This window comes from Natator depressus, chromosome 5 (genome assembly GCF_965152275.1).
Source record: "Natator depressus isolate rNatDep1 chromosome 5, rNatDep2.hap1, whole genome shotgun sequence".
NCBI classification, from domain to species: Eukaryota; Metazoa; Chordata; order Testudines; family Cheloniidae; genus Natator; species Natator depressus.
Genome location: NC_134238.1, coordinates 50469405 through 50484651, shown reverse-complemented (window position 1 = coordinate 50484651; position 15247 = coordinate 50469405). Strand labels below are relative to the sequence as shown.

Genomic DNA, 15247 nt, shown 5'->3' with positions numbered 1-15247 from the left:
AGGCCAAATATGGAGGACTACAGGAAAGTACTGAGAGCTCTCCTATTCACAGAGGTGATTGATACTTACTACTACCTTCAGGAACTGCAATTACCACATGATTAGCATGATAACCGCAACTGTGCAGTTATTCAGGTAACTGGCCACATGTGCACAGATGTACGTAATTGGTGCATACAGTTTCATAAATACAATGCACCAATCTTTGAAATCAGGCCCTAATGACACACATTCAGACACAAAAATTAGACAAATTCAAAATTTCAAATTCAAAACTGGGAGGCGTACCAGTGTCTCTACCGAATCCCACCCACCGCTAATATTTCAGAAAGTCAGTTGACCCAGGCAACATTTTTTTTTTTTTTAGCTTAGCACGTTAGAAAGCACCACCTGTGTAATATAAGTAGTAATTAGCCCCATTTTCAAAGCATATCCAAGGCTGCCTACAGGACATATTAGGAATACAGTAGGTCCCATCCATACCACAAACGGTAGTAGTATTGTACAAGATCATGGGACATCCATGTTCTTATTATTTACGATTTATGTATGAGCAGGGCCATAATCAGGTTAGACAACATTGTGACAAGGCACCATACCAACAAACACTAAATGGACAGTTCCTGGCCCCAAAAGTATAACTGAAGGGTTTGGTTTTGTGGAACATTGGTCCACCTTCTACAGGGAGAGAGGGCTGCACAGTTTAGATGCCCTCCACCTCAGAAGAAGGGGAACAGGCTGGCTAGCATAGTCAGGAAGGTGCTGACTAACAGCAAACATGGAGGATAAAAGGAGGGAAGATATGAGCACTCATTTAGCACAGAATCAAGATGTTGAGAACAAAATTAATCAAGGAACCAAAAGACATGAAGAGAAGGAATTCTTTAATTGTCTACACACCAATGCTAGAAGCCTGGGTAACAAACAAGACGAAGTGGAATTGCTCATTTATGAGCATAAATCTGATCCAGTTGGCATTATTGAAACCAGGTGGGATGATTTGCACAACTGGAACATAAAAATCAATGGTTATAACTTATTTAGGATGGATCAAGTAGACAAAAATGGCAATAACTGTTTCCAAGTCACTGATAACACAGAAGAAAATGGTCTTGAATGGTTATGGATCAAAGTCTTAACAGATAAAAGCACAAGATGGAGTATCAGTTGGTGTCTACGCCCGAGCAAGAAATCATACTAATAAGGTGATTTGTTCTTTACACATGTATCTATAATGTGTAGGAAAAAATGCTGTGTGATCATGGGGACTTCAAGTTTAGTGACATATGCTGGAGGGCTCATGCTGCCACTACTAAAACATCCTTGGACTTTTTAATTTTTATTGATGACAATTTCCTAACTCAGAAAGTACTACATCCAACACATGGGAACTCTATATTTAGAGCCCTGCATGGATACAAAATTTGGATCCGCATCTGATCCACGATCCGCAAACATGGTCCATGGATGCAGATATCCACAGATATAAAGTGGATATAGGCTGAATTGCAGGGGTCTATCTATATGAGACCTTGTCTTGACAGATGAAGAACCGATCACAGAACTAAAAATTAATAGTAATGAGTGATAATGACTTGATCACATTTATTATGTGCAAACAGAACAAGTCCAGAACAGTAATATATATATACTTGGCACTTTTAAAGGACCAATTTCACAAAGCTGAAAACAATTATGAGCCAAATCAGCTGGGAGAAAAAAATTTAACTAGAATAATATGAATGATAATTGGGAATTGTTTGATAACATTTTACTAGATGTCCAATAAAGCCACAATCCCATAATCGAGGAAGAAGGCTGTATTTGTTAAAAAAACTGACCTCATTTAGAGGGGAAGTGAAGGTAATTTTACATATATATATATATATATATATATATATATATATATATATATATATATATATATATATATATATATATAATAAATGGAGGAAAGTAAAAGTTGATAGTAATGAATATAAATCAGAAGTTAGGAAATGTAGAAAATGGATAAGGGAAGCAAAGAGACTCAAGGAGAAATCTATGGCCAGTAGAATTAAGGATAATAAAAAGGATTTTTTAAAAAGTATATTAGGAACAAAAAGAATCCTGACAATAGCACTGTCCACTATTAGGTGGAAATTACAGTAACAGAATTAACAGTAACAATGTAGAAAAAGCATGAATATTCAATAAATACTTCTGTTCTGTATTTCAGGAAAAAATGATGCAGTCTTATCATATGGTAACACTCTTTCCATGCTTGGAGCATGTTGAACTGCAGCTACTACAGTTTGACATTTTAAAATCAGGAGGTTCGGATAGCTCTTAAAACTCTTGGATGCAAGTTAACTAAGGAGCTCACTGGACTATTGAAGATTTTTCAGTAAATCTTGGAAAACTGAGGAAATTCTAGAAGATTGGAAGAAAACTAATATTGTACCAGTATTGAAAAAGGGTAAACAGGATGACCTGGATAATCACAGATCTGTCAGTCTGACAGCGATCCCAGGAAAGATAATGGAGCAGCTGATACGGGACTTGATTAATAAAGAATTAAAGGAGAGTAATATAAATAATGTCAATCAACATGGATTTATGGAAAATAGATCCTATTTTTGTATGTGATTACAAGTTTGGTTGATAAAGGTAATAGTGTTTATGTAGTATGCTTAGAATTCTGTAAGGTGTTTATTTGGTACTGCACAACGTTTTGATTAAAAAACTAGAACTATGTAAAGTTAACTTGCCACACATTAAATGGATTAAAAGCTGGCTAACTGATAGGTCTCAGAATGTAACTGAAAAAATCATGAGTGGGTGTGTTCCTAGTAGCATCTCACAGAGATGGGTTCTTGGCCCTATCACATAACATTTTTATCAATGATCTGGAAGAAAACAAAAAATCACCCCATAAGGCTTTATGGAAATATGCTTATGAATGTATATATGACATAACTGGAATATGTTTTATGTTACATATGCCATGTAACATACCTCTGTAAAGGTTATGATCTACTGAATCTATTCATCCTATTTATATGCATGTATCATTTTTGTATTCAAAGCTATGAATATTGGCTGTGTACTTGCTTGATTTTTAAGTACTTAGTAAAGCATTTGGTCAGCTTCTTGAGAAAAGAATGTGCAAATTAAGTACCCACTCAAGAAGCACTTAACGGACAATGGATCTTGGAAAGCTCCAATCCACATAAGAAGTCTACATGAGGACGTTCAAGGTAGCATGTGAACCATGGCTGCTACCTGTAAGTTTTGAGTCATGCATGGAAATGTGACTTGCCCATGTGACTCCAAAACTCCATCTTGCAGCTGGAATTCTACACAGGGGGAGGGAGTGGTCTCCACCCACAAGAGAAAGTCTATTTAAGCCCGTGGGAGACCCCTATATTTTGTCTTCAGCTGGCTCAAGAGATAGCCTCTCCACCCCCAAGGATACCTGAAAGAAACTGGAACAAAGGACAGTAACTACAGGGGGTGTAAGCAATTGCTGGACCCAGACTAGAAAGACTAGTCTGTAAAAGGAAGCTTACTGGAACTCCTCTGAGGGTGAGATTTTATCTGTATTTGGTTTTCTTACTGTATTAGGCATAGATTGCGGGTTTTATTTTATTTTACTTGGTAATTCACTTTATTCTGTCTGTTACTACTTGGAAGCACTTAAATCCTACTTTCTGTATTTAATAAAATCCCTTTTAACTTATTAATTAACCCAGAGTATGTATTAATACCTGGGCAGGGGAGGCAAACAGCTGTGCATCTCTCTTTATCAGTGTTATACAGGGCGAACAATTTATGAGTTCACCCTGAAAAAGCTTTATACAGGGTAAAACGGATTTATTTGGGGTTTGGACCCCATTGGGAGTTGAGCATCTGAGTGTTAAAGACAGAAACTTCTCAAGCTACTTTCAATTAGGCCTACAGCTGTTGGGGACGTGGTTCAGACATGGGTTTGGGTTTGCAGCAGGCTAGTGGGTCTGGCTCAAACCAGGCAGGGCACTTAAGTCCCAAGCTTCCAGCGCAGGAAACCGGGGGCAGAAGTAGTCTCGGCACATCAATTGGCAGCCCCAAGGGGGTTTCTGTGATCCAACCCGTCACAATCACCACTGATAAATTTGCAGGCAATAAAAAAATTGGGGGAGTGATAAATAATGAAGAGGACACGGTGATCTGAATAGCTTGGTAAACTGGGTTCAAACAAATAATATGCATTTTAATATGGCTAAATGTAAACGTATACATCTAGGAACAAAGAATGTAATACTTACAGGATTGAGTACTCTATCCTGAGAACTTAACTTTGCCTTTGTTAAAATAAACAGATTGAGCTCCTTCAGTCTCTCACTACAAGGCATGTTTTCTAATCCTTTAATCATTCTTATGGCTCTTCTCTGAACCCTCTCCAATTTTTCAACATCCTTCTTGAATTGAGGACACCAGAATGGGGCACAGTACTCCAGCAGCGGTAAAACAGAAGTAAAATAACCTTTCTGCTCCTACTCCAGATTCCCCTGCTTATGCCTCCAAAGATCACTTTAGCTCTTTTGACCATATCTTTGGACTGGGATCTCATGTTTAGTTGATTATCTACCACCACTCCCAAATTCTTTTGAGTGTGAGTGCTTCCCAGGGGTGTGACTTGATTACAGTCTATAAGTACCTACATGGGGGAACAAATATTTACTAATGGGCTCTTCAGTCTAGCACAGAAAGGTATAACAATCCAATGGCTAGAAGCTGAAGGTAGACAAATTCAGACTGGAGGTAAGGGGTAAATTTTTTAACAGCAACAGTTAATACTTAACCAAGGGTCATGGTGGATTCTCCATCGCTGACTATTTTAAATTCAAGACTGGATGTTTTTCTAAGCAATATGCTCTAGGAATTATATTGGGAAAGTTCAATGTACTGAGTTATATAGGAGGTTAGACAAGATGATCACAATGGTACCTTCTGACCTTGGAATCTATGAAACTCTGTAACATTATGTAGTATATAAGGGTTCTTAAGCATGTGGTCAAACATTTCCATTCATGGTCTTTTTCAACTAGAAATATCCACTTTGCAATTTTAGACCCAGAGTCTCTATTAAGCAGCTTATCTTTTTCTATTTTTCAACACTTTAGGCTAATGCTAATTTCTTCCTGGGATTATTTGGAATGTTTGCTTATTTACATGTTTTGCTTGATTCATTTTTAATCAATTAGTTAGCTCTTAAGTACCAGTACCATCACAAGAACTTGAATAACTCTGAGAATGTGTCAGGGTGAATAAAAATCAATGATTTTTTTTTTTATAAAATCAGATTTTTATTTAAATAGGATTTTTTTGATAAAATGCTTTTTGAGGAAAGAAACCTATCTAAAGATAGTTTTAATCAAGATACATTATAGGTCAAAGATATCTCATCATGGAATAGGGATTATAAATTCTAATTCAATAGTATGAGACAATATAGTCATGTAATGTTTAAGAAAAGTTTTGTAAATGAGTTCCAATAGTTCATGGATTAGGGACCCAATCTTATGGTGTTCCAAGAGCTCCTGTATAGATTATTTAGGGTAATATTTCTATCTACTCAATGGGACTTAGTGCTCAGTCTAGAACATACCATCAGAGGCGCTTAATTTTGCAGTTCTCAAATTGTGGATTTGTGTCTTCAGAGATAACATGCTTGTCAACAGCAAAAAAGGTTTTAAATAAATAAATAATATACAGAGGTGAGAAGTAACAGACGTCAACCCTACTGTCCCTCACCAAATTTGTGTACACAAAATCAATCCCTTACCTCTCTCTAAAAGTGCGAAGTTTCAAAAAGTTCAATGAATAGAAGATTGTTTGGGGCGCAATAGATCTGGACAAGGACAAGACATCTGGAGTCAAATGTGAGAAAGGAGGGACAGGCAGTAGAAACCAAAGTGAAACTGTTTGAGCAGCATATTCCAGAAATCTTGAAGTCTTTCTGAGTGTAGCCTTCATTGATTTGAGATCTACCAGACCATTCTCTCACTTGAAGGAAAACCTATAATGGCAGCAGGCCGAAACAGAGATCCAGTTTGGGAATATTTTAATGAAGTTCCTCTACCTGTGGGTAAGACAGGCACGTGTGCAAAATGCAACAGTGCAACAAAGAAATGCAAGGCCTGGTTGCCCGAATGAAACATCATGAGAAGTGTTCCTTCTAAGGAGAAAGCTGCGTTGAAGATGATGAAAGGAACATGTCTGAACATGCAGGATCTTCAGGTTGGTAAACTTTTATTTCATACTTCTTTCCTAAGGACTGCCTGTCTTCCTTCTGGACTATTCTTGAATTCTCATGTCTGAGCAAAAAATATAGTTGTTACTCTATGGTACTATCATTTTAGACGCAGTTGCAATAAAAAAATAAATAGCTGAAATAGGCAGATCTTCCTTTTACTATTTCACCTTTAAAGTAGTACTGCATGTCAGTCAATGAAATGAGTAATAGTAAATGAGCAGCATGGTAATAATAATTAAAGAACTGCATTGGCTTTTTTTTTTTTTTTTAAAGGAGAATCCATGCTCAACATACAGGATTCTGAAGACTTTCCACCTTCAAGATCACCATCATTTTCTATAGTTTCAGAGTTATCTGCCAATGATAGTGTTTCAGTCACATCACGTCTGTCACATAACCACAGTATATCACCTGTAGCAAAAAGAAAAAAAAACTCCATCATCCAGAAACAACCACAGATAAGTTTGTGGTAAGAACCAGCAGATTACAAAAAGAGGTAATTAATGAAAAAAACTGCTCAGTTTGTTTATGCAACAAACTCTCCATTCCGTATGATTGAGAACCCACACTTCATTAACATGGTTCAGTCATTAAGACCAGGATACAGTCCACGCAACAGAGTAGATGTTGCAGGCAAATTGCTGGATAAAGCGTATGAAAGAGAAATTGAGCAGTGTGCAAATAGTCTAGAGGGTGAAATTGTTAACTTGAGTGTTGATGTGTGGAGCAATGTTCACAATGATCCGGTTGTATGTGCTTGTGTGACAACAGAAGAAGGAAATGTCTTCCTTACAGAAACAATTGGTACATCTGGAAATGCACACACAGCAGAATACTTACAAGTAGCAGCAGTAAAAGCTATAACAAACTGAAAAAAAATTCAAATGTCTAGTATGCAGCTTGGTCACAGACAATGCTGCAAATGTATCCAAGATGAGAGGAAATTATTTAGAAGAGAGTCCCAAGCTCATAACTATACGGTTGCAGTTCTCATTTGATGCACCTCCTAGCCAAAGACTTCAGTGTTCCAGAAATAAAGGCAAATGTTGTTGAAGTTGCAAAATACTTCTGTAACAACCACTTTGCAGCAGCTGCTCTGAAAAAAGTGGGAGGAACCAAGCTAATTCTCCCACAAGACGTGCGATGGAACGCAGTAGTGGACTGTTTTGAGCACTATACCAAGAACTGGCCTAATCTGATGACAGTTTGTGAACAAAATCGTGAAAAAATAGATGGCACTGTCACAGCCAAAGTTCTCAAGATTGGGTTTAAGAGAAATATTGAAAGCACGCTGAGTACCCTAAAGCCTATTTCTGTAGCCTTGAACAAAATGCAGTGAAATAGCTGATTTTTTTGCGGATGCTGTTGAAGTCTGGAAGGAACTGAGTAAGATCTTAAAATGAGAAATATGCAATGACAGAGTTAAATTATAAGCATCAAAAAAAAAATGGGACAAGTACTATCTCCAGCTTTTTTTCTTGCAAATATTCTCAATACTCGGTAGCAGGGTCAAACCTTAACTGCTGAAGAGGATTTGGCTATGACATGGACATCCAGTAGTCAACCCTCCATAATGCCAACTATAATAAACTTCAGAGCGAAGGGTGAACCATTCAAGAAATATATGTTTGCTAATGATGTTTTAAAGAAAGTCATGTCAGTGAACTGGTGAAAATCACTTAAGCACTTGGATTCAGAGACTCTTGAAGTGATAATCTCACTTTTAACAGCAGTAGCTTCTTCTGCTGGTGTAGAAAGAATATTTTCTTCCTTTGGACTAATTCATTCCAAACTGAGAAATTGTCTGGGACCTGAAAAAGCAGGAAAGCTTGTTCTTCTTTTCCAGATTAGGAACAACCAGAAAAATGAAGGTGAAGACAACTGAGTTAGCTGCAGAAGGCAATATTTTATGTTTCTCGTGTTGACCTAGCTGACCTAGTCGATTTAATTTTTGCTTTGTTTTTTTAAATATTTGATTTAACTATTTTAGTTTAAAGCAATTTTAACAAAAATAAATCTGATTTTAAAAAACTTGGATGTTTACCTAAATTCAGGTTTCAGAGTAGCAGCCATATTAGTCTGTATCCGCAAAAAGAAAAGGAGTACTTGTGGCACCTTAGAGACTAACAAATTTATTTGAGCACAAGCTTTCGTGAGCTACAGCTCACTTCATCGGATGCATTCAGTGGAAAATACAGTGGGGAGATTTATATACATAGAGAACATGAAACAAAATTCAAAAATTCATATGCTTGTTTTGTTAAATTATATGTTTGTTGTTGAAGAAAAAAATCCAGAATACATAATGTTGTTTTAGTTAAATAAAACAATTTAAATGTCTGTCTGGTGATGTTCTCCTTCTAATACAGCCATGGCAAGAAAATCCTCCAAATATTGATGACTAACCTATTGAATTGGAGATAGTTTCACCTCCCAATGACTTCATAAATATCTGCTTCACTTACCTCTGGTAAATGAAATACCCAATCATTCATTTTCAGATATAGCTGTAAAACTAATCTGAAAAGTTTTCAAAAATAAATCACTTAAAAAATGTATAGTGTGTACCTTCTAAAAATGAAACCTACAACTATCTCTGAGTTGTGAAGAATATGTATGAAGGTTATAACAACCAACAAGAATGCACTTTTATGTAGAAATCCATGATTAAATAGAGTCTTCCTGACTAGTGATTTAAATCAATTTGATTTAAATCAAATCCACCATGGAATGTTTTCATCTGGTGTTCATATATCAGTTTTTGGCAAATTTCACAGTAATTGAAGAATGCCATATCCAGCCGATTCTGTAAAACTAATTTAGTTAGGAAGAATATAATTACCTAGTTGGAATTTCATCAGGACCCTAAATAACATCTCTATTCTTACAAAAAGAGCTATGGGATTTTTAATGACTACAGCTGATCATTATATCAGACGAATGTCTTATGTGAAAGACAGCATCTCCAATACTACAGTATTCCCAAATACTGTACAATAAGGGATCATTGGTTCAGCACTGACTCAAGAGGGAAGAGAGTCAGCTAGGGAGTCACTAGTTCTGTTTCCTAAAGCATCTAAGTCTTTCTTGAAGGTTTTCCATCAAAGGACTGACACAGTCCAATCCTGCTTAGCTTGAAAGATCTGATAGGAACCAGCACATGGCATGGTTGGCATGACTGGAGGCAAAAATTATTATAAAGATCTATGTAAAAACATACATCATGCTAAAGAAAATATTTAGCATCAGAGCAATGAATAATAAAAGCAGTTGAAACTCAAGACACATTGAATGTGTGGAGTTCAGACCGTGAAATAAACGATGCACAATACACTGACTCCCTAATGACCACATAACCAAATGCCACTAATAGAGACAGTGATGAGATATAAATTTCTCAGTCTCTCTGAAGACGTAACCTTTCACAATGGCAGCTGAATACAGGTGAAGAAATGGGAGTAAAAAAGCATCCACGTAACTGGTGGAAAGTAGGAAAAAAGAGGAAAAATGACTCAGACTGGACCAGTCTGAGTCACTGTCAAATGACAATCCAGTAATCACCCCAAACACACCAAGAAACCTGTTCTCTACAGCTAGGCACTCACATACCACAGAATATACTCCCAGTAGAAAGTCCGGCATATACACCTTAACATGCTCAAAACCGCCTTCACTGAACAAGGACACTCCACCAGAAGTAGGTTGCATCACGCAACAGGCCACCCAAATACCCCAAAAAAACCTGCTTCAATACAGAAATAAAACCCCTTCTAACCGCACACGTAGTTGTCATCCACCACCCCACACTGGAACCCAGACGGAGCATCAACAAAAAACTACAACCCATACTCGAAATCTTTCCTGAACCCCCTCTTCTGGCCCTCAAGCAACCCTCCAACCTCTCCAAGCTAATCATCAGAATCATGCTCCCCACACCGACTCAAACGGGCAACAGACCCAGCCAGAACAAGAGATGCAAAACCTGCAGACATAGCTCCACTGCTACAATGATCAACATCCAATAACAAAAATGATTAGCAGACTGGAACACATGATTTATAAGGAGAGGCTGAGGGAACTGGGATTGTTTAGTCTGCAGAAGAGAAGAATGAGGGGGGATTTGATAAGCTGCTTTCAACTACCTGAAAGGGGGTTCCAAAGAGGATGGATCTAGACTGTTCTCAGTGGTAGCTGATGACAGAACAAGGAGTAATGGTCTCAAGTACAAGTGGGGGAGGTTTAGGTTGGATACTAGGAAAAACTTTTTCACTCGGAGGGTGGTGAAGCACTGGAATGCGTTACCTAGGGAGGTGGTGGAATCTCCTTCCTGTGAGGTTTTTAAGGTCAGGCTTGACAAAGCCCTGGCTGGGATGATTTAGTTGGGGGATTGGTCCTGCTTTGAGCAGGGGGTTGGACTAGATGACCTCCGGAGCTCCCTTCCAACCCTGGTATTCTATGATCCCCACAACACCCCTTTCAAGATCAATGGGCCCTGCACACGCTTAGCACATGTGGTGTACCTCATGCAGTGCACTAAATGCCCCAACAACAACTATGTGGGTGAAAAAAAACAATCACTGCATCCTCAAATGAACTCACACAGGAAAATGATAAAACGTAAAAACACCATATCACCTGCAGGTGAACATTTTCCACATTTTCACTCTGTATCAGTCTTCATCCTGAAAGGAAACCTGCACAGCACTTTCAAAAGACGAGCCTTGGAGCTTAAAGTCATAACTTTGTTAAGACATTAAAAATCATGGACTGAACAGAGACACTGGATTTATGACTTATTACAACAACCTATAACCCACTAACAATCTCCCTTGCTGTCTTCTGACCCTAGCCTTCCTTTTCCCCCTATGACTGGAGTGGCGTCAACAGGCCACTTCACCTTGAATGTTCCCTTAAAATATGTTAACTACTTATGCTAAACAATCTGTTCCACCTTGTATTTAGCTGTAATACTCTGAGTACATTTCCCAGACCTGAAGAAGCGCTCTATATAAGCTTGAAAGTTTGTCTCCCTCACCAACAGAAGTTGGTCCAGTAAAAGATATTACAGTAGAACCTCAGAGTTACAAAACACTAGAGTTATGAATTGACTGATCAACCACACATCTCATTTGAAACTGGAAGTATGCAATCAGGCAGCAGCAGACACGCCCGCCCCGCCCCCGCCCCGCCACCCCCAAAAAAGCAAACACAGTACAGTACTGTGTTAAATGTAAACTTCTAAAAAAAAAAAAAAATAAAAGGTAAAGTTTAAAAAAATTGACAAGGTAAGAAAACTGAAATGAAACAAGCACAGAAACAGTTAAGATGGTTAAAAGCAGCATTTTTCTTCTGCATAGTAAAGTTTCAAAGCTATATTAAATCATTGTTCAGTTGTAAACTTTTGAAAGAACCACCATAATGTTTTGTTCAGAGTTACGTACAACCTCCATTCCTCATGTGTTCGAAACTCTGAGGTTTTACAATATTTCACCCACCGCGTCTCTCTAATAAAAAAGGTTGGTACATTCAGATACCATTATGCAGGAAGCCAAAAATAATTTTTAAAACTTCTCTAAATGGAACGTTGTTACCAATGCAATAGATACTATACCTTACAAATCTCAATTTCCTATCAGCAAAGGCTTATTAGGTTGATTAATAACACAGTTTGACCTTAGGTTTCTAAGTATGAGAAAACAGGTAAGAAAAGGACAGCTAATAGCTATTTTGATGTTTCAACTCCAATTAACTTCCAGTAAGGTAACAAATTGTTTTCTAATCCATTAGATTGCTTGGCATGAAAGTGTATCATGTGATATGTTGTTCCTTCCAACTATGACAACAATGAGATAAAAATGCAACATTTTTATACAATAAAAATATTACTGATAGAGAACACATCAGACTCCTTGTTTTTCCTAACTCTAAAAGGTACTCAAATGCCACAGTAGGAGAGTTTATATAGAAGAGACCTCTCCCAGAGGGGTATGTTCTTTTTGAAATTTAAATTCAAATGGCTTCAGCAATCTTACCTTTTTGCAGTGTGAGAGAGAGAGAGAACCAAAGAGAGAGAGGAAGAAATGGGGTAGTGGGGGGAAGGGAGACAATCACAGCAGGATGTTTTCTAGAATCTATTACAGCTACAAAATACAAAAATGTGGGGTTTGTAAATGTTCTTACAACTTTATTCAGCACTGTTTTTTAAACAAATCTGTCATTTTGTGCCAGTTTAACTGGAATGACTAATTTTTTAAAATGAGGTAAGGTAGAGTAGTAGGCTCAAGGATAAGGCATAAAATATGTGGGACAAAATTTTCCAAACTTGATTGTCTACAGCTAGACACCACTATACTTGGCATGATTTTCAGATATGCTTAGCATTTCCCACTACCATTCACTTCAGTGCAAGTAGCAACTGCCTACCACCTTTAAAAATTAAGCCAGAAAGATTCTGTTTGAAGATTCAGACTTTAGGCATTCAGGTTTAGACATTTTGGTTGGATGTTTTATTGAGGGGTAAGAAATGAGAAAGTGAATAATTCATTTAAAAATAACAATTTTGAAAAATATAAGTGCATATGTATTCCTAAATTAAATAATGAAACTCTACTCTGCAGTGCAAAATCTGTGCTACAGTAATTCCATTCCACCCTTCATCCCCAGAACATAAAAGAAGTTCTGATAGATTACCTGGTAAAAATACCATCCACCACACCAACTGTGGACTCCTCTGCAGGAACATAGGAACCGATCTGTGCCATGATCGTGATCAGTGCAACTTGTTTTATGTAGGAGCTCTTTCCACCCATGTTGGGTCCAGTAATTATCATTACCCTCTCTTTGTCCCCCTGGAAAATGCAAAACAGCTGTTAAATATACACTACTGAGATGGAGTGCTTATTTAAGTGATAGTATGTTTTACAATGATATATGTACGAGATGTATGTACAAAGGGTATGTTCTCAGTATTTAATATGCCTTCTACATAACAAAGTTCTTTTCCTGAGGGGAAGAAGCAGCAGCTTAAAAAGAACATTATTTACTTCTAATAATAATTCTTTGAAGAAACCATTTAATAGGATATCCACTTTTGTTGCTCCATGTTCAGTGTGACACTAGTGGGAATTCCCCTAATTTCATAAGAATGTTGACTCTGTGCTTGAAAAGGTTGTATGTTCTAATATGCTTAAAAATTTATCCTTCCATCCCACACAAAAGTACTACAGTAATGGGGCAAAACACTATGTTTTACAAACCACTACTACAAGATTAGAACGGCCATACTCGGTCAGACCAATGGTCTATCGAGCACAGTATCCTATCTTTCGACAGTGACCAGTGCCAGATGTGTCAGAGGAAATGACCAGAACAGTACAATCATCAAGTGGTCCAGCCCCAGCTTCTGGCCATCATAGGGTTAGGGACATCCAGGGCATGAGGTTACATCCTGGACCATCTTGGCTGACAACCACTGATGGACCTATCCTCCATGAACTTTCCAATTCTTTTTTGAACCCAGTTACACTTTTGGCCTTCACAACATCCCTTGGCAATGAATTCCTCAGGATGACTGTGCGTTGTGTGAAGTAATACTTCCTTTTGTTTGTTTTCAACCTGCTGCCTATTAATTTCATTGGGTGAGGAACGGTTCTTGTGTTATGCCAAGGGGTAAATAACACTGCCTTACTTACTTTCTCCATACCAGTCATGATTTCATAGACCTCTACCATATTCTCATCCCCTGCGCCCCCCACTTAGTTGTCTCCTTTTCAAGATGAACAGTCTTTTTAATTTATCCTCATATGGAAGCTGTTCCATACTCCTATTCATTTTTGTTGCCCTTCTCTGTATGTTTTCCAATTCTATCCTTTTTTAGATGGGTGACCAAAACTGTGTGCACTATTCCAGGTGTGGGCGTACCATGGATTTATATAGTTGCATAATGATAATTTCTGGTTCATCATCTATTCCTATCCTAATGGTTCCTAATATTCTGTTAATTTTTTGACTGCCACTGCACACTGAGTCGATGTTTTCAGAGAACTATCCACAATTACTCCAAGATCTCTTTCATGAGTGGTAACAGCTAATTTAGAATGCATAATTTTGTATGTCTAGTTGGGATTATTTTTTCCAAATTTTGCATTTAATACTGAATTTCATTTGCCATTTTGTTGCCTACTCACCCTGTTTTGTGAGATCCCTCTGCAACTCTTCACAGTCTGCTTTGGACTTAACTATCTTGAGTAATTTTGTATTGTCTGCAAACTTTGCCACTTCACTGTTTACCCCTTTCTCCAGATCATTTATGAATATGTTGAACAGCACTGGTTCCAGTACAGATCTTTAAGGACCGCACTATTTATCTCTTTTCACTATGAAAACAGACCATTTATTCCTACCCTTTATTTCTAATCTTCTACTAATCCATGAGAGGACCTTCTTTTTTTAAACCTGTGATTGCTTACTTTGCTTAAGAGCCTTTGGTGTGGGATCTTGTCAAAGGCTTTCTGAAAGTCCAAGTACACTATGTCCACTGGCTCACCTTGTTCCACATTCTTACCGACACCCTCAAAGAATTCTAACAGATTGCTGAGATATGATTTCACTTTACAAATCCATGTTGACTCTTCCCCAACATATTGTGTTCATCTATGTATCAGATAATTTTCTTCTTCATTCTAGTTTCAACCAATTTGCCTGGTACTGATGTTAGGTTTACTGGTCAGTTATTGTCAGGATCAATGCTGGAGCCTATTTTAAAAATCTGCAATTTCATATTTGAGTTCCTTCAGAACTCTTGGGTGAATACCATCTGGGCCTTGTCACTTATTACTGTTTAATTTACCAATTTGTTCCAAAATCTCCTTTATTGACACCTCAATCTGGGATAGTTCCTTATATCTGTCACCTAAAAGAATGGCTCAGGTGTGGGAATCTCCCCCACATTCTTTGCAGTGAACACCAATG

At 37.6% G+C, this 15247-nt stretch overlaps 1 protein-coding gene across 1 annotated transcript in view; it reads right to left on the bottom strand.

Moving 5' to 3' along the window:
* MSH3 (mutS homolog 3) overlaps positions 1-15247 on the bottom strand; it is a 183605-nt gene that overhangs the window by 48416 nt on the left and 119942 nt on the right. The window contains exon 20 of the mRNA XM_074952796.1: positions 12968-13125. Within this exon, the coding sequence (XP_074808897.1) occupies positions 12968-13125 (158 nt within the window). The remainder of the gene's footprint in view (positions 1-12967; positions 13126-15247) is intronic.